Here is a 25,032-nt window from a genome sequence, read left to right as displayed (position 1 = left end):
CCAGGAACCTCCCCATGTCCACACAGCCAGTCTGTGTGGCCCGGTAGAGCTGGACTGCCGGGGCGCCTGCCACACTGTGCTCGTGGTGTGACCCAACATGAGTGACAGCCTTTCAGAGTCTCCAAATTCTTGGTGAAAAATAAAAGCAGAAATTCCTGTCTCTAAGTCATCGGAGGTAACCTTTGTGACAGAGGACAGAGTGTGTGTCAAGCGCTTAAGTGGGGGTGGAGAGAGAACGAGAGAGAGAGAGAGAGAGAGAGAGAGAGAGAGAGAGAGAGGGAGAGGGGACCTCGGGTCTCCTGTAGCTGGGTGCAGTCGTGCTGGGGAATCTATTACAACATTTCTTGAAGCCTGAGTTTTCTCACCTGTAAAGCAGAACAGTACTGTCCTGCAAGGCTGGAAGGGGGGATCCCACTCTGTTGTGTGACAGGCACTTGGCCCGGTGCCTGACACCCAGAAGGTGCTCAGGAAATGCCCGTATCCTCCTTCCTCTGCTTCTTGTCTCCTGCACCAGAGGCCCTTCTTTCCAGGACATGGGCTATCGCCCTCCCCTACAGGTGGGCCCCGTGGCTGGCTGCAGACCAGGCTCACCACTGACCCTAGGCTCTCTCCCTTCAGGGCCCCGATGGACAGCAAGGACAAACTGGACTTCCAGGAGCAAGGGGGATGCCAGTGAGTATGATGTCTCAGGGCAGCAGGAAGCTCTAGCAGGGGGAGTCTCACCTCCACACCCCATCTACTCACTTCGCTGTGTTTCTTCCCTGCAGGGTGAAAAGGGACCTCAGGGAGAGAAGGTGAGTCCCAAGGCCCTGTGGCCAATACTGTGGGGAGGTTAATAGTAGCCCCGCCCCCCAGGGAATCTGTACACATGGGACTGGCTCTGGAATGGGGAATGGAGGCTGAGGAGTCATCCTGGTCTCCTTGCTACCCCCAGCTCCCTGGTTCCAGGAAACAGGGGCCCTGCACAAACATTTCTCATTTCACCTGGTTGCTGGCCCAGGGCACAGCCAGGATCTTGGGAGACCCAGAGAGCTCCAAGGCACCCATAGGGGCAGCTGCACTTGCAGATGGGGCCTAAGTCAGAGGCCAGGGCAGGAGCTAAGTTGGGGAGGACCAGTGGCGAGAGGGCAGAGGTGTTGGGGGACGGGGCCCGGCCAAGGGGAGCGCGACAACAGTGGCCAAGCCGTGAGTGTCCTGGAGGCAGAACACCTGTGTGGCAACTGACGCTGAACCCAAACCAACAGGAATTACAGTACTTGGGGCTTACCCAGAAGCCAGAATTTGGGGCTGAGGGCTTCCCAGTGACAGGAACTCTGTACGTTCATCCATTCCACCCTCCTGACAGTCTCTGCATTTGGTGCTATTGCCCTCATTTTACAAATAAGGACACTGAGGTTTGAGAGGGTTGAACAGGTTGCCCAAGGACACAGTCATAAGAGGCAGATCCTGGATTTAAACCCTGGCCTCTTCATCCTAGAACCCAGGCTGCCTCTCAGATGTTGGTTTCCAGAAGGTCCTCCATCCTTGCCCCCTGCCCCCACTCTGACAAAGGCTCTTGTCTTTTCAGGGCGAGCCAGGGGAGTGTTCCTGCCCCTCTCGGGGGGATCCCATCTTCTCTGGCATGCCGGTAAGTGGTACTGAAGCCCTTTCCCCAGCCGGGGCGAGGCCTGGCTTCCTGTGTTGGCTCAACATGCAAGGGCCCCCGCAGGGCTTTGCGCCCCAGCCAGCTGCCTCCCCACGCAGCCCTGCGCTTGGTGTGGACGTTGCCTATAACCTCTCCCTTCTTTTGCGACCCCCACTCCCACCCAGGGTGCTCCGGGACTTTGGATGGGCAGCTCCTGGCAGCCGGGCCCGCAGGTGTGTGTCGCTTGTCTCCTCTGTCTCCACGTGTCCGCCAGCACCCCACGGCTTGCCCACCCTAATGCTGTTGCCCCCCAGCAGTGGGGCAGAGCTTTCTTTTGGGTCTGATTGCTTCTTTTCTCTCTCAGGGTCCCCCAGGGGTTCCCGGACCACCTGGCCCTCCTGGAATGCCTGGGCTACAGGTAAAAGGGGAGAGAGAATGGGAGTTTGGGAGGGAGGGTGGCAGGGTGGCAGGGCTTGGGCTGTGTGCTGCGCCTCCACCCAACACCTATGCATGCCATCCTCACTCCTCTCCATTCCTGCTCCCCAGAGCGGCATGGGAAGAGGGCCATTGATCCCTTAGGGCAGGCTGTGGGCAGTCCCCTCCTTCTTGAGGAACACCCTGCTGTGTGTTGGCCCAGACACCCTACTGACTCTCGGGCCAAGCTCAGCCCTTGGTCAGCTGTCAGGAACCCAGAATCTGGGTCCAACAATCCTTTACGCTCATGTGGTGCTCCAGTGTTCTGGAGCAGCGTGCGACATTCATTTGTGCAACAAATATCTTTGCACATCCACTAAGCTCCGGCCACTATTTTAGGTGCTGGTACCGTAGCAGGTTGCAAAAGTAAAAATCCCTGCCCTCTTAGAGAACACATTCTAGTAAGTGAGGCAGACAATAGGCAAGATAGAGAAATAAAATGGAATACAACCTGTTGGAAAGTGATCTGTGGTGAGGAGGAAGATAAAGCAGGGTGTGGGGTCAGAAAGTAGGAGGAGGGCAAGGAAGATGTTTGAGAAGAGGGTTGGAAAGAATCCAGACTTAGAGGAAATGAGTGAGTAGGCCTGTGAGGGAGAGCTCCTGACAGGTGCAAAGGCTTGGGGGCGGAACTGGGCCTGACAGTTGGGGGAATAGCAGGGAGGCCAGAGACAGGGAAGGGAGAGCAGTGGGAGTGGAGATCCGTGTGGCACAGTGATGAGAGAGTGCATTCCAGAGCCCGTCAGCCTGACTTTGAATCCCAGCTCTGCCGCATGCTAGCTGTGTGATGCCGGGCAAGTTACTCACCCTTTCTGTCTCACTTCCTTCATTTGTTAAGTGGAGATAATTACAGCATGTACCTCATGGGGCCTTTGTGAATTTTAAACAAGTTAACATGTGCAAAACATGTAGAACCGTGCCTGGCACATAGTAAATGCTTAGGAGGCATTAGCCATCATTAGGCCAGTGATGACTTTTATTATTTTATATCCATTCTCTCGTTCATTTGAGTCTCACATCAACTCTGATAGGCAGATGGTGTTATCCCTAAGTCTCAGCTGGGTAAATGGGCTCCGAGAGGTGAAGTATCTTCCCTGAGGTCGTGTGGCTAGGAATTGGCAGCGCTGGACTGGGCTTCCCTGGTGCCAGGCATCTTCTCCTTGCTGCCGCTGACCTGCAGGACAGTTCCCCAGCAGCGTACAGACCAGGTCCCATTCTCTGAAGGTCCTAGGAGGGAGAGGCAGTGGCTTCTGCATATCTGGCTCCCAGCTCCTGAAGAAAGCAGAGCAAAATCACGTGGAAGCTTTTTACAAACTGCTCCCCTACCCCCTACCTCCCACCCTGGAGATTTTATACATCCCCCGCTGCCACCCTGGGGGTGAGAATCTGTTCTGATGAGTCCCCATTGCTGATGGGAGTCTCTGCCGGGATCCAATTCTCTCTGTCTCATCAAGAGCTCAGAACTAGAGCCAACTCTCAGTCCCCCATGGGCCAAGCACACATTTACCAAGTGCCCCAGCATCCTGCTGCACCGCCAGGAAATGGGAGTCTGTCTGCAGGGGTCTTGCAGTTTGCTTGGGGAAGCATGAGAGTCATTGCAAAGTGACCCATTAACACACTGATGGAGTGTGAACCCTGCCAAGAGATGCGGGTGGAGAACAAGGCAGAAAAGAGTAGTTGCAGAGTCTGGTCCCAGGCACTGGAGTCCTCGCCCTGAGCCAGTGCCGGAGACTAAGCCGAGGCTGCCATGAATAGGCACCTGCCCTGTGCCAGGCAAGATATGGCTCTTCCTTGTCATGTCGGCCCTGCAGTCCTTTCAAGGAAGGGAGGGCCCAGCAGCTCCTGTATTCAGGCTCAGAAATGGGCCGGGAGAGAGAGAGAGCATTTATTTGCTCAAGTAATGTAATTTCTTGTAAGCCTCCATCCATTTCCCAGAAGGGGAAACTGAGGCAGGGAAGTCAAGCAATGTGCCTGAGGCCACATAGTAGCTAGTGAGTGGGTAGCTCTTGGCTTCTCTGGTAGGACAACAGGTGGGACATTTAGTTCTAGGAGGGCAGGGGAGGGAAGTCAACCAAGTATCAGGCTTGAGCTAACCCACGGGCAATGGCAGGTGGAGCAGGGCAGATTAATTTAGGTGCATGAGGATCACGAACAGGTTCATGGTGTCTTCCCTGTGCCAGGCACTGTCCTCAGCCTGTTACCCTGTGAACCCACTCAGGATGCAGAACTAGTGGCACAGGAGCTTGTGGGAGGGAGGCTGACGCCAGTCCCCTTGGGCCTTGGTAGGGCCTGGCCTGGAGCAGGGAGGGCTCGCAGGGGAAGGTGGCATGTTCTTCTGTCGTTGGGAGCTGGGACTTGAAGGGAGGCCAGCTCTCAGTACTGGCCAAGGAATTCCCGAGCGGGGAGAGCCGGGTGTGCGGTGGTGCGTTCACTCAACACGTATTTAATGCACGCCTCCTCTGTGTCTGGAACATACTCCCAGGCCTCCGTGGGGTATTTAATATGCAAATGTGCATTGAGAGCCCACAGGGGTCACAGGGAGTCCATGTGGCAAACACCTCACCTGAGTTCCTCACACTCACGGTGTCCTTTATGCCTCACTGTAAACCATCCTTGTTCCACAGATAAGGAAACTGAGGCACAGAGATTTTTTTTCCAACTAAGCTGGCAGAAATTTCCAGTGAAGTAGTAAGGGGCTTACACCTGCATAGGTCTGGCTCCCAAGCCCCCACCTTGCTGTGTCCACAGGTGTTCTGGGGAATGTCTTTTGTGGAAGGTGCTGGAATCGTGGTTAAGAGTCAGTGGTCTTGACTCCAAATCTCACCTCTGCCTTTTGCTCTTTTTGTGACCTTGGGCAAGTTACTTAGCCTCTCTGAAGTCTTTGTTCTGCATTCAATCTCATTGAATCACCAACACTGTGATTCAATGAGATTATAGAGGAGCTGTATGAGAAAGAAATGTCATTACTTATGATGTAGAAGCCCCTCTGCCTGACTTGGACGTTCCTCTAACTCCCTGCTGGACTGGTTTTGCGGGGGGGGGGTCACTCTTCTGGACCTCCTCAACTGTCCCCACAAACGGTCTGGAGATTCTGAGCTAAGGATGGATGCCAGCCTTGCACCTGCCGGGCTCTCGGTTCTGCAGGAAGAGAAGGGGCAGTGGGGATGGTGGGCACGAGGCAGGGTGGCCTTCGGGTTCAAGTCCACTCACTCAGTATCTTCTTGGCGTCAGGGATTGCCTGGAAACACTGGTCTGCCTGGACAGCCTGGGCTCACCGCTGAACTGGTAGGTACTGGTGGGGCACTGTGGGCCCTGTGCAGCCCCCTCCCCGGTACATTCTCAGGGCCGAGCTTGCCTGTGCCAGCTCCCTTAGCTGCAGTGGGGGCCCTCTTCCTTCCCTCCTGCAAGGCATGGAGAAGCCAGGGTGGCCTGTGGCTCCCCACGGCTCCTTCTGATCCCATCAGTCCCCGACCCCCTTCCCCTCACCTGCCTGAGCCCTCCCATCTTGTCTCCTGCAGGGGTCCTTACCAATCGAACAGCACCTCCTTAAGGTAAGAGAGTAAGAGGAAAGGAGGAGGAATTGGCAGAGAAGCCTCCTAAGGGGATCGCTGTGGGAAGTGCTCAGCACCACACAGGGAGAGCTGCAGACACGATGGGGCTGTTGGTGGGGGAACATGCGTTTTCCAAGCATCTGGCACCGAGGGTGACACAGGCCTCCTGTGCTTAGTCGCCTCTGGAAACAAGACCTGGATTCTCCTCTCCACCAGTTCTACATCCTCCGGGGTTTCTCCAGAGCTCCCCCCCGCCCCCGCCATCCTGGTCACCCCCTTCTAGTACTGGCCAGCCAGAGCCCTGGACCTCCCGCTATCCCCGAGGGCCTGGTTAGGCCAGAGCATGAGGACTGCCTGCCCTGCCACCACCCACCCGGCCCCTGCTTTGGACAGCAGATGTCTCCAGAAGTAGCTTCCTGTCAGATTAACCTTCTGACAGCAGCTGCAGGTTGGATCACCATGGAGTGTGGCAATGAAGCCCCAGTTCTTCTCCCTTTGGCTCCTGGCAAGCCGAGGATACCCCAAGTCCTGCCCCTAGGCAGGTGATTGCATGACTCCAAATGCAGGATTCGACAAGTGCTCTGTGGAGGACCTCAAACTGGAACTGAGTGTGTGGTCTGGAGAAGGGGTCAGATGGCACCCCAGAGGAAGCCTTGGCCTGTGGACAGAGTGCCACCTCAGACCTAAGCAGAGCAGAGTCCAGCACAGGCTCCCACTTACCTGAGACAAGTCACACTGTCTCTTTGAGCATCGGCTTTCTCATCTCCAGAATGCTTATAAGATTACCTGCCTCATTGCACTGTCAGGAGCGAATGTGATAATGTGCAAAGGCCTATTACAATGGCTGGCATCATGGGTGCTGAGTCAATGCCAGCCATTATCACTGGGCTCTGCATTGAACAGTGAACGTAGATCCTGCCCAGAGGTCCAGGGACACTCCTCCACAGATGGGTGAACCAAGGAGCCCATGACAGTCAGGATCTACTGGGGCAGGAGGGCAAGCCACATCCCAGAGGGTGTCTGCAAAGGGCCTGGCTCCTCCTGCAGCTGCTCCTTTGCACCCTTGGGCAGAGAAGCTGTGGTTGGAGCCGGCCTTTTCAGCCTGAATCCTCGTGGCGTGTCCTCACAGTGGGTGCAGGTTGCAGGAACAGCCGGGACAGATGGTCCCTCTGCGGGCCCCTCCGCCTCCTCCCACACGCCTGTCTGGAAAGTGGCTTTGGCTTGGCCCCACAGAGCTGCTTCCTGGAGGAAACTCAAAGCCAGTGCTGGGATTGGGTCCCCTGAGGATGGAGCGAAGCTACCGCAGGGATGTGGCTGGGGAGAGAGAGAGTGTGTGGGCGAGGGGAGGGGGGACGGCCGGGCAGGGCGCCCTGGCTGAGCTCGGGGTGGGGTTCCCCCATTCGGCCCGCCCTGGCCTTCTGGGACCCATGCCCCGCTGCCCTCTCCTGTCTCTCTCGTCAGAGCATCTGCGGGGACTGTGTCCAGGGGCAGACAGCCCACCCAGTGGGGCTCCTGGAAAAAGGAGAAAAGGGAGACCAGGGTATCCCCGGCGTGCCAGGCCTGGACAGCTGTGCCCGGGTAGGAGGCTGGGCTCTGGGGTGGCCTGGTGGAGGGAGAGCGCTCGGCTGCCTCACCTGACGGAGGGCCTCTTGTCCTCCTCAGTGCTTCGCGGAGCGGGAGCGCCCAAGAGCTGAGGAGGCCCGGGTGAGTGGCCCCTGCTCCTCGCCCGCGCCCGGGGCTCCCAGGGAGGGCCCTGGCTGCTCAGCTCACCGTCCTCATCCCACTCCAGGGAGACAACGGTGAGGGGGATCCAGGCTGTGCTGGAAGCCCCGGCCTGCCCGGTCCTCCGGGACTGCCCGGCCAGAGAGGAGAAGAGGTAAGGCCTCGGCCGGGCCCTTGTCTGGGCAGGGCTCCAAGGGGGCTGGTTTCTCCACGCAAGTGGCCTTCAGGTCCTGGGGGTGGGTTTCATTCCTGCCAAATGTCCTCCTGGGCCCTCCGGTGGCGCCCTGTCTCTTGGGAGTCCTTCGGGGGGCTCTGAGTCTCAGGTCACCTGGCATATCTCATGGCTTTGACTCCCTTGCTCTGCTGGCACACTGGCCGCTCTTGGCCCAGAGGACACTTTTCTGCTCCCGCCAGCTGCTTCGCCTGCCCGCATCTCTTCTCTGGGGCTCGTTCCTTTGCCCCTTCCACCCTTTGCACAAAGATCACTTTCTCAGGGAGACTTCTCCTGACATCTTGAAAACTGACCACCAAAAAAAAAAAAAAAAAAAAGAAAAGAAAAGAAAACTGACCACCCCCCACCAACCCTAAAACCTCTTGTCCATGCAGTACACGTGTCACCCTCTGAATACTATGTATTTCATTTATTTAGGAAATACATCTCAGCATCTGCTGGGCACCACATGCCAGCCCCTGTTTTATTCGTTACCGTCCACCTCTCCCCTAGACTGTCAGTGCCACAAGGCAGGGATTTTTTATGTTTGGTTTATTGCTGTGTACCCAGCACCTGGGCTAGTGCCTGGGACGTAATAGCTGCTCAATAAATGTTTGTTGGATGATTGAATGAACTGAATGAAAGGTGTACTATCAGCTAAAATGGCCCTGTTTTGCCATCCCTCTGTTGACTCTGGCTGTGGTGAGCTGGGAGGAAGGCTGCAGAGATCCTGGGGCTCTGTGGGGGCCTGAGCCTCTTCCTCCATTTCCCTTGGCTTCCTTTGCAGGGTCCGCCTGGCATGAGGGGCTCCCCGGGTCCTCCAGGCCCTATTGTAAGTATCCATGGTTTCCTGGTCCACTTGAGAAGCTCTTGAAAGGGTCCTGATGCCCAGACACCATTCTTCTGTCTTGTATCCAGGCAGCTGGGCAGGGCAGAAGGAGGGAAATTCTACTGCCCACTCCTTTCCCTCTTCAGAGCATCGGTGGGGACTGTGGACTCCCACCACCCGAGCCCCTGGAACTGGCCTGCTCCATCCTGCTCTGCCTATGGTCCTGCTTAGGGGGAGGCCCTCAAGGGCACACGCTTGTCTCCCTGTCCCCATCCCTACACTGTCCTACACAATGGTCCCACGCTCCCCAGCGGGAGGGCCTAGACTTCTGGCTTGTGGTCTTGGCTGCCAGGAAAGAGTGTGGCAACCTGACCAGATTCCTTCATGCCTCCACGCCACCAGTCGCTACAGGGGCTAGGGGCTAACACAGAACTGCCCCATGTTGCTCTGTAGGGCCATCTCTAGGGCAGGTCTACAGAGGCCAGACCAGGGATGTCTCCCCTGGAGTCCTCCATGGAGTTGCTATGGCAGGAAAATAGAAGTGATCAGGGAAGACGGAAAGAACCAAAAATGCTTTCTTTGGAGAACAAGTGGCTGGTGGCCAGTCACCTTAGAAGCAGGGAGCCACCCAGCTGGGGGCATCTGGAGGTCAGGTTGCTGGCGTGATGGGCTTGCACCCCAGCAAGGGTGTTGTCCAGCTGGACTCGAGAGAACTTGGCAAGGGCCCTTTGACTCTGGGGGCTATTTCTTATCTCTGCTGATGGCAGAGCCATTCTTACTGGAGCCAAGGGGAGGAGCGGGTGTCTTCAATGAGTCTCTTTTCCAGCCACCTTGGAAATATTCCTGTGATCTCCTCTCCCCACGACCCCCTGCCCCAGACGATGCCCAGGGTGACTGTGCTTATGAGTTGTGACCTGCCTGTCTCTCCCACCAGGGCCCTCCAGGTTTTCCTGGTGCTGTTGGCTCCCCCGGATTGCCTGTAAGAACCTAGCACTGCTCAGCCTCCCCCCACCATCGCCAGCCAGCTCTCTGTGGCTTTTGCTTGTCTCCCTTCCTGTGGAGCCCTCCCCCTCCCTCCTCCCCCTTCCCCCCTCCCCCCTCCATGTTTGTCTTTGGTCCCTGCAGGCACATAACGACACAGGTTCCCTGAGGGCCCAGCCGCTTGGACATCTTCCCAAGTCTCTGACTTCCTTCACTTCTCCCTCTGCTCCTGCTTCTTTCATCAACTCCCCACCCTCCCCCGCCCATGGTCTCCTTTCTCTCTCCCCCCCAAACCCACATCACTGCCCCCCCTCCCCCAACCCAGGCCGGGGAGCTGTTTCACCTTCTTATTTGAAGCTGGTGCCTCTAGGGGCCTCTTGATTCCTCCCTTCTCACTTCTGCCTCCTGCTTCTCCCACCTTTGCTGTTGACTAAAGATTTGCTGGAAGTAGTTCTTGGGGCCCTGCCAGGCACCTGGCACAGAGCCCGGCAGAGATGCCAAAGCTTTAGGGCTTCACATTGCAGGCTGGCACAGGTTGCTGCCCCGCTGCTCAGCAGGGCCGTCCACGGGCACCCCAGGGATCCAAAGGTAGCCCTGCTTGCACCTTTCCCATCGTCCTAGAGGAACCTCGCAGCTTCCTCCTCTTCCTCTCCTCTTCCTTGGCTCCAGGCCCCGTCTGCTGCTCCAAAGGCTGGGCGTGTGATGCCAGCCAGTCGGGTTTCTGGGTGTCGTGGGGCCCTGTCCCTCTGCGCCCGGCGCCCGGGTCTGCGCCTTCTGCCAGGTGTCGTTAATTGCTCTGCCTTCGTCATCGTCACAAGTGTGTTTAAATCATCCCCAGCCTCACTGTTGCTCCGTCCTGGGTCACGGAAACTAACCTCCTGTTTGTCGGATTTGGTGTTCCTGGGGCCTGGCTCCTCTCCTCCCAGGCCTGGTGATGGAGGCTCAGGGAGCAGGGCCCTGCCTTGTCACAGCTCCATCTGTCCCCACGTCCTCATCCTGGCCGGACCTTGTCTGTTTCTGCTTGCTTGGGTGAAGGGGCCATCTGTCCGTCTAGCCATCTGTCTTGTGTTGTGGAAAGGTTTGGGCACCGTCTCGTGAGGGCACGAGAGAGAAGGGACAGACACAGCCCCTTAATGCTGTGGCGAATCCACAAAGGTCAGCCCCCAAAGGTCAGGTGAGGGGTGGGGGCTCTGGCTTTGATGGAAAGTGATACCCCTTTCCACCCCAAAAAGTGACAGTGACTGCTCTGGAGGGAGCAGGCTGCTCTGGGGGCCTTCCCATGTCTCTCCCCTGCATCCCTAAAAGAAGGTGACTTGTGGCTGGGGGTGGGGGTGTACAGGTAAGTGTTGGGTTTCCAGTGATACATTTTGGTAGCAGAACATCACAGAGGGATACTTGTCCTGACAGCTGCCCCTTGGGGGAGCACACACGTGTCAACCCCCTAAAGATACACCCCAGCCAGTTCCCGAAGTAGGGCACATCAGTGACAGTCACCTGCCTGAGAGGTACCCTCTGAGCGTCACCTACCTGGGGAGGGGGAGCATATCTCTGTAGTTACCTGTCTTGGGGGGTATGTTCTTAGAGGTACTCCTAGGTGGGAGTCTATGCCTCTCACAGTTATCCTTCTGGGGTATACCCCACGGTCACCCTGCTGGGGACCCTGGAGTGGAGGCATCAGCAATGCCCAGCCCTGCTGGCCTGGGGATGGAAGGCTGCAGGACAGGGAAGAGGAGTTGGGGGCTGGGTGGGGACTGCCCTCCCTGGCAGGTCCTCATGATTTTTCTCTCCAAGGGTCTTCAAGGGGAGCGAGGCCTCAGGGGCCCGACAGGAGAGAAGGGAGAACCGGTAAGCAGGCACTGGCCGCTGGGGAAGGAGATGGTGAGCAGCCCTGGGGAGGCAAAGGTGGGCCCTCAGGGATAGTTGCCGAGTGGACGATGGGAGGCCGACTCCTGAAACTGTCTGCCCTGAACCCTCGGATTGGGGGTCTTCACACCCCATCAGGATCAAAGGAGGCTGAACTCCAAGTGCCCTGACTCCCTGGAAGGGGCAAACAGCCCCCCTTCCTGGCTTCCAGCAGCTTCCTGGGGGCTCCTCCCTCCATCCTCCTCCTGTAGCATTCAGTTGGCCCTTCCACGCCCCACTTTCCCACTCCCCTTCTCATCCTCCCTGCTCTGGGCCTTTTCTCTGGCTCAGCTCCCAGGGTTCTGGCCGGGCTGGCCCTGTCACCTAGCCCCAGGCTCTTGGTGGCGGTTTCAGGCAAAGGAACCTGGGCCTCTGGGGGCGTGCTGGCCCAGGGTGGTGGCTGCCCTGGAATGGGCATCCTGGCTATGGCTACTCTATTTGCCCTTGGTGGGGTAGACAGAAATGTTGAGGGGCTGGTCCATAATGTCAACCTTTCTTTGTAGGGTCCTCCAGGGCAACCTGGCTACCCAGGTGCCATGGGCCCCCCAGGACTGCCCGTGAGTATGGGGATGCTGGCGTGGCTTAGCAGAGCCTCGGGGTGGTGGTCGGGGTGGGAGCAGGCTGATGCATCTCCCCAGCAGGATCCCTCCCGCCTAAGCATTTTGGCCTGTGCCTCTGCCAGGCTGTCAGTGCAGGGCTCCCCAAAGCCCCTGTGACAGAGCAGCTTGGCCCTGCCACCCCACTTGGGCACTGCAAACTGAGGTGCCAGGCTCTCAGAGCGCCCAGCTCCCAGCCTGGGACCTGCCTCCTGGGGGGAGGGGCAGGAGAGCAGGGGAGACCACCAGAAGCCTACCCTGGGCAGGTGCCTGCTAGGTGGACATGTCCCCGCTTTCCATGGCGCCCCCCTCCCCCAGCCCTCGTCCTCGTCCTCGGTGCCGGTGCCAGCGTGTGCCAGCTGCAGTCTCCACCCCTCGCATTAGCACCGTGACGGTGGGCCACGGGGCTAATTCGGCTCTCTCTCTGCTCACTTGTCAGGGCATCAAGGGGGAACGGGGCTACATCGGGCCCCCGGGAGAGAAGGGAGAATCGGTGAGTCTAAGCCGGGGCTCTGGGGCTCCGCAGGGTCAGGTGGCTCCCTGCCCCACCTCCACCGCCACCACTAATGCCGTCAGAGACTTTCCCAGCAGTGGTGGAGGGAGAGATGTGACCCCAGCTTCCCTGCCCCCTGGGTCGCTCCAGCTGGGCGCACACGCAGGCAGCAGGCAGCAGGCAGTGGAGGCTGGTTGCCCAGAGGAGGCTGAGGGGAGGCCAGAAAGAGGATCCCAGGAGGTTTTGTGGAAATGGGCTAGCAGAGGCTGCCAGGGGGCAGGGGGCCTGGAGTCGGCCCTCAGGAGATCCTCCTCCTCCCCTGCAAAGGTGGGCGGGCAGGCCGGCAGGCAGGGCAGGCCTTGGGAGGGCCAGACCTGGGACCCCAGACCCAGAGTGGAACCTGGCCTGATGCCACAAGCCCAGAGCCACCCTTCCAGGCTGGGTGAGTGCAGGAGCAAGGGCTGTTATCAGGTGGGGACATCACATCAGTGAGGTTATCCCTGAGGCTCAGGAAGGGACGTGGCTCACCCAGCATGCTGCAGCTAGTTAGTGAGTGAGTTAGGGCAGAGCCTGGACTTGACCCCAAGTCCATCTGTGACCACCCTGCCCAACTTTAGTCTTGCCTTCCCTCCACATGTCAGTGAGGCTTGGGTGGGATATAGCAGACCTGATGTGCATTTACTCAATAACAGACATTCTTCAAGGGCCTTCTGGGGCTGGGCTATTCTGAGGGTGCCACAATGCATAAAACAGGCACTTGTGCCCCTTGACTTCATGGGGCTCACATTCCAGTGAGCGAGGCAGATAACAGATGAATAAGCCAATGCATATAAATGATGAGAAAGCAATGGAGGAAAGAGAGCAGGGTCAGGGACTGGCTGAAGTACAGGGTGCTATTAGAGGATCGGTAGCCCTCTCTGGGGAGGTGCTGTTTGAGCTGAGCCCAGAATAGAGTGAGGGGTGGGGGAGGCACATAGCTATCTGTCCTGGGGAATCCCACAGGGGGAAGAGATTGAAGCCATCTAATCCCTTGGTAAGGTTTTAAGAACTCCAGAAAGGGTGGGGGAAGGGTAGGCATTCTAGGGAGAAGGGACAGCTGTGCAAAGGCCCAGGGGTATGAATGCATAGAGTATATTCAGAGAACAGCAGTCTGACCAAGTGAGGCAGAAAAGACAGGGAGAGGGAAGTGAAGCAGGGAAAGGTGGTTGGTATCAGGTCATAGGAGGCCTCAAAACCCAGCACAGGTAGAAAGTGTATTTACTTTATTCAGTCAGACAGAGGGGAGCCTCTGTCTCTGTCCCCCCCCCCACAATCTGTTCCCCCACCCCATCCCCTGACCTCCCACCTCCCCCAGTCAGAATGCCTGATTCTGCTCTTCGTCTGCCCAGGGCCCACCAGGATCTGAAGGTCTCCCAGGTCCCGCAGGCCCAGCGGTGAGTGAAGGAGGAGACAGGGGACTGTGGACATGGGGACTCCTGGTCCTGGTCCAGCCCTGGGGTCGAAGGGAAGAAAGACTGTGTTCCAGCTGCATTGTTTTCTGTGGTGACAGGGTCCCCGAGGAGAGCGAGGACCCCAAGGGAACTCAGGAGAGAAGGGTGACCAGGTGAGTGACCGCAGGATGTAGCTGGCTGTCCTGACAGTGGGGGAGGGCCGGGGGGTGGGCACAGAGGAAGGGCTGGGTCCTCTCCCTGGTGGCCCCCCTCACGTGTGGAGGGGTAACCAGGTCTAGCCTCCAGCCCTCACCCGTCCTTGAGTTGTAACCTCCCACCTCGTGACTAGTGTTTCACCAGCTGGTCATCTTGGGCGGAGCGGAGGGGCTAGGCCCCAGGGCTCAAGGCAGCCTCTTCACCCTGTCACTCTTTCCATCTGGGCAGCCAGGAGGGAGAGAGTGGGCGGCGTGGCAAACTGTCCCTTGCTTCTTCCCCCTAGGGATTTCAAGGCCAGCCAGGCTTTCCCGGCCCACCGGTGAGTGAGAACACAAAGCCAGCTCTGTCTGATGTGATCCTATTTGGGAGGGGCAGGGCTGACCAGGCCAGGCTGGACGGAGATGGGCCTGGGGAGGGAAGAGGCATGGGAGGAACGGCCTGGGTGGCCAGGCCTGATTCCAGGAGCCAGGACCTGGAGGGCAGAGCCTCCTGGGTGGGCCCTGGTGCAGCAGGCCAGCCAGCAGAAATGCTCCTAGGTGGTGTTTCTAGGAAGTCAAAATGCTTCACTTTAACTGCAGTGAAGCTGACCTGGAGGAAGAAGGACGGGGAGCTGTCCCTCCAGCCCCACTCTCATTCTCATCCGCTCCTTTGTTGATATAGGGTCCCCCTGGATTCCCAGGCAAGGCTGGAGCGCCTGGCCCACCCGGCCCCCAAGCAGAGAAGGTGAGCAGGACCCCAAGTCCTCCACGGGCACAGATCTGAGCCATGCAGCAACCATGCCCCATCCCACACACTATCAGGCCTTTGGAAATTCAAGGACTGACTCTCGGTTATGTCTACTACAGGGCAACAGACCAGTGGCCCTAGGATGGCAGCTGAGCCCAGGATGCCTGCTGGGAGCACGGGCTGGGGAGGACGCAGGGGGGTGCAGGGGGGCGTGTGAGAGGAGGTGACTAGAGCACAGTGGGCTGGCTTTGTCTCCAGGGCAAGGAGGAGGAGCTGCAGGGAGTAGGGAAGCACATCCAGACTGCAAACCCAAACCCCCTAAGCCCCTAAGCCCTGAAGCCAGAGCAGCTCTGGCCATTCACCTTCCAGGTCTGACAACAACAGGCATAGAACCTGCTCAGATTGTCTCCAAGGGCCCAGAGAGGGCAGGAATGGCCCGTGAGCTGGTGACAAGGGTCAGGCAGCCTGGGGAGCCCCCACACTAGCTGCCACTGGGTTTGACTTGCTCATTTGGAGACTAGCTCTGCCTTGGTCTGAGGGCTGACATTCCTGTCTCTGCCCAGCCTCTGGGCTCCCCAGATGTGATGCCTGGGTAGTATAATGAGGCCCGAAATGGACTTCTAAGCTTGGGGTGGGGGGCTCATGACCCAAGGGGAGAGGCTGCAACCACGGGTGGAGCCTCTTTCGTCGGAAAACACTCATAGCATAGCTGTCAGAGCTAGAAGAGACTTGCAAAAGGGCCACCCTGGTCTAACTTCTCACTGTCCTGGTGAGGCCATGAGGCCCAGAGAGGCTGGGTGTGCCTCCCTGCCTCCCCAGAGCTTGCACCTATCAGTCATGGTGGAGGTGGTGGTGGCTCTTTGTGGCGGACCCGGGTGGCAGCCCCGTCCAGAGCCTTCCGGGCTGGCTCCGTGCCCCAGTCCTGCGTGCTCTCCTTAGGCTGCTCACTGCAGAGAATCCCAAACCCCTGGCCAGGGGTTCCCCACTCCACGCCCCATGGGACTGACATTTTCTGAGGCTGTGCTGACCCCTCCTGGTAGCTGGTGGCATTGCAATGCCACCGGGGACTCTCCTCCCCACCCCCCATGGAGGGGGTCTCTAGCTGGATCATTTCTCTTTGGCGAATCCTCAGCCACTGCACCGGAGCAGCCACTCCCTTTCCACTAGGCTACGCGGCAGCCCTCCACACCAAGCTGCCCCCCTCCCTTCTCCAGTAAACATTCTAGTTCACACGTTGATTCTCATCATTTCCCTGCTTTGAACAGTCGGTGGCTCCCCAGTACCTGGAGCAGTGGTTCCCAGACTTTATTTTGAAGTCCCCGGGCCCTTTCATCACACAGGCGCTCACGTGAACCTTCAATGTATAAAACAGACACGAGTGGAGCCGCTCTGGCTAAGGCAGGGGCAAGGGGTTTGGGTCCACCCTCTGGGGTCCCACTTCGTGCACCCATCTCTGACGCTCCTCCAGGAACATCCAGGGCTCTGAGAAGTACAGTTTGAAAAGCACTTGTCTGTTAGATAGAGTCTAGCACAGTGTTCAGGGCATTTAGGCCCTACCTTTCTCCGGCCTTACTTCTCACCCCATCCCTCACATGGGCCCCCCAGGCAAATGACCACTTCCAAATCTGTATCCTTCTCTGAAGTTCCCTCTGGCTTGCCCTTTTGTCCTTCCCCAACTTGTCGAAATCCCAGCTATGCTTCAGAGTCTAGTGTCTGGTGATGCTTCTGTGATACTTTCCCTGAGCCCTGGCCGGAGTGAGCCGCTCCCTCTTCTGAGAGTGACTGTGAGCTTCTTGAGGACAGGGGCCACCCTTTTTTCATCTGGAAGGATCAGAGGCTATATAGTGCTTGGCACAATGTTGGGACCGACGTGAACTGAATGTATGCCTTTAGTTGAGCACCCATTGAGTCCCTGAATCAAACCCGAAGAAGATGCTAGCTCTGTCCGTTCCTCGTGGAACAGTGTGGGAAGGGGGCTGCTTTGCAGATGAAGACAGATCCTCCTGGGGAGTGCTGTGGAGTATATCCAGTTAGGCCAGAACAGAAGTGGGGCTGGAAACCAGCTGCCCTGATTTCCAGTAATCATCAGAACCCAGTGCCCAGTGCCTTGTCCCAATGCCCAGCACCCAGCGGAACGAGGCCCTGCTGACTTTGTTGTGGGGTGGGCTTCTTTCCAGGGCAGTGAAGGGATTCGAGGCCCACCAGGCATGCCTGGTCCCCCTGGGCCACCAGGATCTCCTGGGATTCAGGTGAGCGTGTGAGCTGTGTGCATGTGTGCATAGGGGTGCATGTGCGTGCTTAGTTGGAGGGGGAGTTGGGTGAGGGGTGGATAGGGTGAAAGGGCTTGGTCAGGCCTCTTGCCACCTAGGGCTCCAGCACAAGTATGTGATATGCCTTCTTCCTCCTTCTAGGGCCCTGCTGGCCTGGATGGTCTGGATGGGAAGGACGGCAAGCCTGGCTTGAGGGTGAGATGATAGGTACCCCTTTCCTTCTTCCTCTTCCAAGAGCCAAAGTCAACAGAACCCAGATGAGCTGCCTTCCTTCCATCTGCTTCTCACCCCACTGCTCTGATGGCACCAGAGCCCCTGGGTTCTTCAGTTCTCCTGGTGACCTTAACCAGGTTGGATGAGCTGGGTCTCACCAAAGGCAGACAGCCAAGGGAGTGGATTGACATCCAGAAGCCCAGGCAGCTAAAGATACTAGGCTGGGTGTCAGGAAGAGTAGGGTGCAGATACGGAAAGACTGGAGTCACCCTGGCTCCTTGGATCTGGTTTTGCTGGGGCATCTGAAAGGGATGGGGAGTTGCAAAGGGCAGAGCATCAAGATCTACACCATCGGGTCCCCAAAGAAGGAAAATTGGGGTTCTGGAGAGAACTGAGATTCACTGAGGGTCCACAGCCAGTCAGAGGCTGATCCGGGCTCAAGATTCTTCCCTCCGCCTCCTGTGACATTCCCTCTATCCTGGGGGTGGAGGTGGGGGCTGGAGAGAAGGAAGGCAGTGGTGAATGAGTAGGCATCCTGTCTTTTCTCTAGGGGGACCCTGGTCCCGCTGGCCCCCCCGGACTCATGGGACCCCCGGTAAGTTGAGCTGCAAGGAGGAGCTGGTAAGTCCCAAAGCTGAGCAGGTGTGAGCTCTCCTTGGTGGGTGGGGCAGCTCAAATCCAGATCCTCTGAGGACCATGTTAGGATTTTGGAGGGGTCTGATTTGTTCAACCCGAGGAAGGAGGCAAGGGAAGTGGCCTCTGCTTGAGGCGAGGGCCATAGCAGCTTCCCACTTTTTCTTCCAGGGCTTCAAGGGAAAAACAGGACACCCTGGCCTCCCAGGACCAAAGGTGAGGGCCTGGTGACTTCTGCCGAGCAGGTGTTCTCAGCTCTCCTCAAGGCCTGACCCCAGGCAGATATGGGGGTCATGCTCCTTGCAGGAGTGCCCGTGCCACTGAGCCTTGGGTGAGATGCCATCCCAGCGTCCGAGCCTCCTGAGACCACAGTGCCAGCAGATTGGGTCAGGCCTCACCGTCCACCGGCCTGAGGGCATCGGGGGTGCTGCTGGCTGGAGGCGGGGCAGGGAGTAGGACTCCTCGGATGTGGGGTCAACATGAGGCCAGAGGAGACCAGCAGAGGTCTGTGGAGCTCCAGCTGGCCCTCTCTCTTCCAGGGAGACTGTGGGAAACCGGGTCCCCCAGGCAGCAGTGGTCGGCCCGGAGCAGAGGTAAGGGCTGAGTTGAGCACAAGCTGACTGTGGGCTCTGCCGAGGCCTGGACGCAGCCACTCCCCTCCCACTCACTGGCCAATGCTGCTTCTCTCCTAGGGCTTTCTGGGGGAGGTTTGCCCCACACTGCACACCTTCACCTTCTTCCTCCTCACCTCTTCCCTCCTGCAACTGCAGGCTGTTGGGTCACTCGTGTAAAACAGGGCCTGGAAAAAAAAAAACAGGGCCTGGCCCTCTCAGGCTGGGGGCTCAGGTCTGTCTCTCCAACAATACTCAGGGACCAAGGTGGGCCCTGGAAAGTATGGGCCTGGGGCCTGGGACCCAGCTCAGCGTCTCTGTTGGCGGTCCGCTTGCTCTGTTCAGCTTTGTCCTACCTAAGATCCCCATGTGTTTAAGTCTGCTTCCCTGTCGCTTTTTTTTCCTGGTTCCTACAGGGTGAGCCTGGTGCCATGGGACCTCAGGGAAGACCTGGCCCCCCAGGCCACATTGTGAGTTAAAGCGTCCTTGCCTCCGCCTTTATGAGAGTTAGGATTCTATTGGGGCTGGGGCGGGCGAGCCAGTGATGGCCTGAAAGCACTGGCCCCAGGAGCAGCCGGTAGCGCAGTAAGGGGCTTCGGACCCACCTAATCCAGTGGTGCCCAGGCTTTTTGCCATTTTATTCTTTTCTGGGCACATTTTGAGTTTACTTATCAAACAGAGATCATTCAGCTATTCAATGAGCAATAATTGAGCACCTGCTCCATGCCAGGCACAGTTCCAAGCATGGGGCTAAAGGCAGTGAGCGAGATCGACAAGGTCCCCTGATCCCAGAGCTTCCGCACTGGCATAACAAACAAACAGATTAATGCACAAGCATCAGGCAGGGATATGATGTCTCAGGGAGGGCCTGGGAGGCGCCTATAGAGGCACCTTTACTGCAGAAGTGGCATTTGAGCCAAGGCCTGAATGACAAAAGGAGCCATCTGTCTAGCAGTCTGCGGAAGAGTGTCCAGGGGGAAGGGAGGGCTGGGAGGGTGGCCACTGACGCAAAGAGCCTGAGGCAGGGAGGGGCCTGGTGGGTGGGGGGAGCCCCAAGGTCAGGGTGGCTGGAGTGGAGTTTGGGAAGGGCCTGAGTGGGAGCCGGAAAGCTGTGCTTGCAGAGGACCTAGTGCAGACCTGGGACCTTGGAGGTGTGATCAGGAGGGGAGGGGTGCAGGTGGAAGCCTGGAAGCTGAGATGTCCCGGAGGGATGGTGTGGTGGGGGTGGTCGCGGTGGTCGGTGGTTGGCACGGAGTGGTGGCCGCAGGCAGAGGGGCTGTGTTTGGAGGACTTGCTGACAACCCGCGTGGGGGAGGGCCGGGGAGCCGAGGAAGGAGAGAAGGCGGGATGTCTCCTTCTGTGTGTGCGTGTAGGCGGGCGGCCAGCTGCGTGGGTGGCGCACTTACAGAGGTAAGACAACTTGGAGAGGACAGTTATTAAGCAATAATGAGTTTCCCCGTCTGAATTTGCTCCTCAGTAACAGAGATGGCTGCCCATGGGCGCCTTTGATCAGTGTGACGGCCCCAAGCTGATGGGGTTCCTGAGCAAAGGAAACACTCGCGTTTGATTGCAGGCCTGTTGTGGCAGATGTACAGTTTCTGAGAGGCTTCTGGAAATGTTAAAAATAGTTCATGACCAAAAAGAGGAGCTCTCAGGTCCTCATCACCGTGTGTATGAGGGATCCAGAGGCCCTGGCTTGGGGACCCCGGGTCTAGCCTACTCCCCGCTCACATTATAGATGAAAGGAACTGCACGCTCTGAATTGTGAGCCCATCACAGACTCACTGGGGGCTGGGGAAAGGGGGCACAAGGTTCCCCCCTCACTTCTCTCTGTCCAGCCTCAGCCCCTGCTCTGTGCTAGTCCCAACGCTGGACAGTTCTGCCCCAGAAGTCTAGCAATGAGTAGAGTCCATGCCTCCAGAACTTTCCAACTGGGAACGTGGAGGGGCAGGCTGAGAGAGAGGTCTGCATGCCCTGGGTTTCAGAGAAGGCACAGCTCTCAGCAGGGGGCTGGCATATGAGCTGTGATTCAGAGATGGGGACTGCATTCAGGCCCCACCCCAGCCCAGCAGGGTTGAGCACCCCTGCGTGTTGAGTCCCACTGCCCTCCAGTGGCAGCAGAGTAGGGGACCAGGGAGGCCCAGTGGCTGAGGGCTGGGCTTATCTGTTTGGTCGGGGCGGGGGGTGGGGGGGGGTGGTGGTGGTGCTGGAGTTGAGCCCCTGCTACGCAGCCCCCAGCTCCTGCTCTTTACTTCTCCCACAGAACAGGAGGAAGTGGGGTGCCTCGGAAGACCACAGGCCCACATAGTTAACCTTCAGGCCTTTGCCCTCTGCCCTTGGCTCCCAGATCATCCTCTCTGTCCTGTGAGCTCAGGGACCTTCCTAGGTGTCAGCTCCAGCACAGATCTTTCGGTAGAAGCTTGAGGGCAAGAACAGAGGGAAGGAGGGTTTAGGAAGGAGGACGGAGCCACTGAGGTTTAAGGTCTATTGGTCCCTCGCTTGCTTCCTGGGGGGCCTTGTTCCCCAGGACTCTTTCCAGCCCACTGAGTTCATCTATCTTTAGGGGCCGCCAGGGCCTCCAGGCCAGCCGGGTCCTGCCGGGATCTCTGCAATGGTGAGTGACATGTTCCCCGCACCCCTCCTTCCTGGGAGTCAAGCTGGGGGTCCTCGCACAGAGGGGAGTGGGGAGAACAGTTTGTGTCTACCCCCCTCCTTCCTGGCTTCAGCCTCTCCTGCCTCCTGGGTCTCCCCAAGTGGCACATGGTAAATGCCTTTGAAGGGGGCCAGAGGCCATCACGGGGCCCTGTGTCAGGTTCAAGCAGCACTCCCCTGCCCTGGAGGGCCTGAGGGTTGGGGGCATGGTCCCAGGCACATAATGATACCTGCCTCTGCTGTGTGGGGTTCACTGCTGCCTCTCCCATCCCCTTCACCACCCACCTCCTTTCTCTTCAGGGCCTAAAAGGAGATCGGGGAGCCACTGGAGAAAGGGGCCTTCTAGGGCTTCCAGGCCAGCCTGGCCCCCCTGGACACCCTGGCCCCCCGGTAAGACCCCACATCTTACTGCACAGCCCCAAGGTTAAAGGGCCAGTTGGCTTGGTCACTGGACCACAGCGCTGCTTGTCCAGGGTCTCCAGGGAAAGAGAGGTTGTTAGCATGGAAGATGGCAGCACAGAGCTTGTGCCTGAGGATCACATCATATCTGGAAGAAAGGACAAGCCCTGCCAGCCAGTGCTTGCCAAGTATGCACCAGGCCACCGCTTCTGACCACACACCACTTGTGCCAATCCCTTGACCAGGTGTCAGGCAAGGGAGAGCTGGCGCCCATTCTGCCCCTGCCCCCTCCCCGTGGGAGCTTGCTAGCAACCCCCGAGAATCTAAATGCCAGGGACCAGAAATGCAGTGCCATTACCGCAGCCCTCTCGGCAACCCAAACCACTCCTGGTCTCAGTTGGCACTTAATACCAAGAGGTGTGATATATTGGTCCCTGACCGTGTGCTGAACGGTGACCTAAGCGCTTGACATTTTGTCATTTAATCTCTACTGCAATCCTATTTAGTAGATCTGATTGTCCCCATTTTACAGATGAGGAAACCAAAGCTCAGCAAGGTTAAGTAGGTGGTGGGGAATTGGACAGCTAGTGAGCCGAAGAGCCTGCCTGATTCCAAAACCTACGTCCTTAGCCACTCTGCAATATGCCCTCTTTCAAAAGTTCCAGACAAGTGACCAACATCAGATGGATGGATTGCCAACCAGTCTTAGGGATGAAATCTCCTGGGGAAACTGAGGCAGGAACCCAGATCTCCTGGCCCCCAGGTCAAGGTGTTCTCTTCTGGAGCTGTAACCATGACCCTGGGGCTGGTATAGGGGTGATAGTTGGCCCATCTGCCAAGAAGGTGGAATCTCACCTACACACTCTGATTCTTGCCATGGCCCCAGGGCAGGCAGGTCCCTCCAACCTTCTGGCCCTCTCTCATCTCACCAGAAGCAGGCTGGGCCCAAGATACAATCTGTCCTGTCCTGGGGAGGGAACAGGCTCAGGCTGCCTGGCCTGTCCCTGGAACCTCACTGAGGACAGAGGTTCACAATTACTGCCTCTGTTCGGCAAACATGTAACATAAACTCAGAGCTAGGGATCCTGCAAGAGCCTGGGACCTCAAGCCAGGAGCAAGGAGCATGCAGTCTGCTCTTTCTTCGTACAGCTCATTCAGGGGGCAGCTGGGGCTGTTGGCTGGGGCTCTGGGAGAGACTGGAGTAGAGGGAGGGAGGATGCCTAGGTTTCCATGGCCTGTGCCCCAAGTGTCTCAGGGTGAGGGCTGGAGAACTGTGGTCTCTTGGTGGCACAGGGCTCAGTGCAGGTGGTGGGCAGGGGGAGGCAGGTGATGCCATGCTGGGTTAGTGCCAATCATATGTCTACCGCTCTCTACTCCACAGGGTGAACCTGGGGCAGATGGTGCAGCTGGCAAAGAGGTACTGTCGTGCTGGGCTCCTCCTTTCCCTGGGGGATGCTGCTGCTTGTTCCTAGCCTGGCCCTCACCCCTCTTTGTTCACTCAGTGAACACCCCCTGAATGCACAGACTCCCTCCAGACAGATATGCAGGAGTTTGGTGGCCCTTGCTGCGTTGGGGAGGATTGGGGGCTGGGGAGAAGGATGCATGACACTTGTTCTTCCCTATTTTTTGACTGTGTACCTGGCCAAAGAAAGCTTATGGTGATGATGGTAGTGGTGGTGGTGGTGGTGGTGGTGGTGGTGGTGGTAATGGTGGTGGTGGTGGTGGTGATGGTGGTGATGAGGTGGTGGTGGTAGTAGACTCCAAACAAACATTTCCTGGGCCCCAGCTCTTAGAAGGGCTTCCAATATGCCATGGACTGGCCCTTTCACTCTGACTTCTCACTTCTTTTTGTTTGTGACAAGGGACCCAACCAATATGATCACACAAGGCCATGCCCTGGGGGACATTGTTCTCCCTTCTAGCTGTCGACCAACAGAGAGGAGGCTGGTGTCCTTCCTCACCCAGAGCCTAGCTGGATACAGTTCCAGGCCCTATGGCTGTGGAAGGTGGTCCTTTCATGGCACCTACCTCCCCGGAATGGCTTGGAGATGCTGCCCAGACTTGACCCCTGACCTTTGCTTTCCTCTAGGGACCCCCTGGAAAACAGGGACTCTATGGACCCCCTGGTCCAAAGGTGAGTGGACACTGGCTGGTTTTGAGGGGAAAAACTCATGAGTGATGAAGGCCTGTTCCAAGCTCTGACTGTAGCCATGGAGAGGAGACACAGGAAGGTCAGTAGACAGGAAGAAAATCGTGGGCAGAACTCAAAACTTGGAGCAACCTCATCTCTAAAAGCTTCTCACATGGGCCTATTTCTTAGCTATGATTGGGAGGATGGAAATCTCAAGTCCATTCATTCATTGACCAGTTGATTGATTGATTGATTCACTCAGGCTGCAAGCATCTGCTTGATCTAACGTAGATTCCAGGCCCTCTGTCCCAGCCTTGGGCAAACCGAGGTCTCTGAACAATAGCTGCTCACTTAGTCCAGTCGCACTTACGCTAGGGCATGGCAGGCTTTACAGATTAGATAGAGCACCCAACTCAGCCTGGCGAGTCAGGGAGGCAGGGCAAAGTACAGGAGCATTTTAGCCGAGCAGGAGGAGTGCACTGGGTGGAAGGAGGGGAAGGGCATTCCAGGCCAGGAGGGCTAAGATGTGTGGCCGAAGGCAAGTTCTAACCCGTGAGGCGTGGCTGCAGGTACAGGGCCAGGGAGGTGGGCCTGGAGAAGAGGTGATTGGGACCACATTGTGAATGATCTGGAATGTCTGGCCAAGGAATCAGGGTTTATCCTGAGGGCAGCCGGGAACCTTCAGAATGTCTAAGCATGAAAGCTGTCTTCTCAAGAGGGCTGCTCTGGGGGCAGTGAGGTGGGGCAACTTGTCAGGATGCTGCGGCCACAGTCAGGGGAAGTCGCCAGGGGCCAGGATGGGGGATGGAAGTGGGGGGGCTGATTGCTGAGACGTCATGAAGTAGACTGGATAGTACTTGGCAATGCTGGATGTGACTTCCTGTCTTTGTAGGGTGATCCAGGACCTTCAGGACAGAAGGGCCAGGCAGGAGAGAAGGGAAGAGCTGGCATGCCTGGTGGGCCTGGCAAGAGTGGCTCCATGGGGCCTGTTGGGCCACCAGGTCCTGCAGGAGAGAGGGGCCACCCTGGATCTCCGGGGCCTGCAGGGAGCCCAGGATTGCCCGGGGTGCCTGGCTCCATGGTAAGAGGGAAGGCCAGCAATCATGGGCACCGTGCCGCAGAGCAGGCATGCAGGGCGGAGCTGGAACCATTCTGGAAGCTCCTGTTGGCCCTCTGAGGGAAGGAGCATGACTCCCGTATCAGTGGTTCTTAATGGCGTGTGGAAGAGTGGGGAGGTTTGGGAGCCCGTTCCCCAGAAAAACGAGCTGCTCCACAAAACGTTTTGCACCATTTCCTGGGGGTTAGGACCTTGGATTAAGTATCTGTGGGAGGCTCCTAGCAGCTTTGTTCCCCTCCTTATCCTTTATCTCC

The 25,032-nt window shown here is 57.8% G+C and overlaps 1 protein-coding gene across 6 annotated transcripts in view; it reads left to right on the top strand.

Annotated features, from left to right (window-relative positions):
• COL16A1 (collagen type XVI alpha 1 chain) overlaps positions 1-25,032 on the top strand; it is a 49,046-nt gene that overhangs the window by 21,646 nt on the left and 2,368 nt on the right. For 3 of the 6 annotated variants that reach the window (XM_055332423.1, XM_055332424.1, XM_055332422.1), the window contains 30 exons: positions 619-672; positions 768-794; positions 1,568-1,627; positions 1,810-1,857; positions 1,989-2,042; positions 5,327-5,380; positions 5,614-5,646; positions 7,108-7,224; positions 7,309-7,350; positions 7,436-7,522; positions 8,367-8,411; positions 9,343-9,387; positions 11,181-11,234; positions 11,795-11,848; positions 12,327-12,380; positions 13,769-13,813; positions 13,930-13,983; positions 14,310-14,345; positions 14,687-14,749; positions 16,930-17,001; positions 17,164-17,217; positions 17,786-17,830; positions 18,040-18,084; positions 18,408-18,461; positions 18,896-18,949; positions 21,043-21,093; positions 21,432-21,521; positions 22,912-22,947; positions 23,620-23,664; positions 24,554-24,742. In XM_055332423.1, coding sequence (XP_055188398.1) covers positions 619-672; positions 768-794; positions 1,568-1,627; positions 1,810-1,857; positions 1,989-2,042; positions 5,327-5,380; positions 5,614-5,646; positions 7,108-7,224; positions 7,309-7,350; positions 7,436-7,522; positions 8,367-8,411; positions 9,343-9,387; positions 11,181-11,234; positions 11,795-11,848; positions 12,327-12,380; positions 13,769-13,813; positions 13,930-13,983; positions 14,310-14,345; positions 14,687-14,749; positions 16,930-17,001; positions 17,164-17,217; positions 17,786-17,830; positions 18,040-18,084; positions 18,408-18,461; positions 18,896-18,949; positions 21,043-21,093; positions 21,432-21,521; positions 22,912-22,947; positions 23,620-23,664; positions 24,554-24,742 — 1,761 coding nt within the window. The remainder of the gene's footprint in view (positions 1-618; positions 673-767; positions 795-1,567; positions 1,628-1,809; positions 1,858-1,988; positions 2,043-5,326; positions 5,381-5,613; positions 5,647-7,107; positions 7,225-7,308; positions 7,351-7,435; positions 7,523-8,366; positions 8,412-9,342; positions 9,388-11,180; positions 11,235-11,794; positions 11,849-12,326; positions 12,381-13,768; positions 13,814-13,929; positions 13,984-14,309; positions 14,346-14,686; positions 14,750-16,929; positions 17,002-17,163; positions 17,218-17,785; positions 17,831-18,039; positions 18,085-18,407; positions 18,462-18,895; positions 18,950-21,042; positions 21,094-21,431; positions 21,522-22,911; positions 22,948-23,619; positions 23,665-24,553; positions 24,743-25,032) is intronic. The other 3 variants (XM_055332427.1, XM_055332425.1, XM_055332428.1) reach the window with 3 other exon arrangements.

This window comes from Nyctereutes procyonoides, unplaced genomic scaffold (assembly GCF_905146905.1).
Source record: "Nyctereutes procyonoides isolate TBG_1078 unplaced genomic scaffold, NYPRO_anot_genome, whole genome shotgun sequence".
In the NCBI taxonomy this organism is placed as follows: Eukaryota; Metazoa; Chordata; class Mammalia; order Carnivora; family Canidae; genus Nyctereutes; species Nyctereutes procyonoides.
Note: the sequence above shows the minus strand (reverse complement) of the source record. Positions and strands in the feature narration are given on the sequence as shown.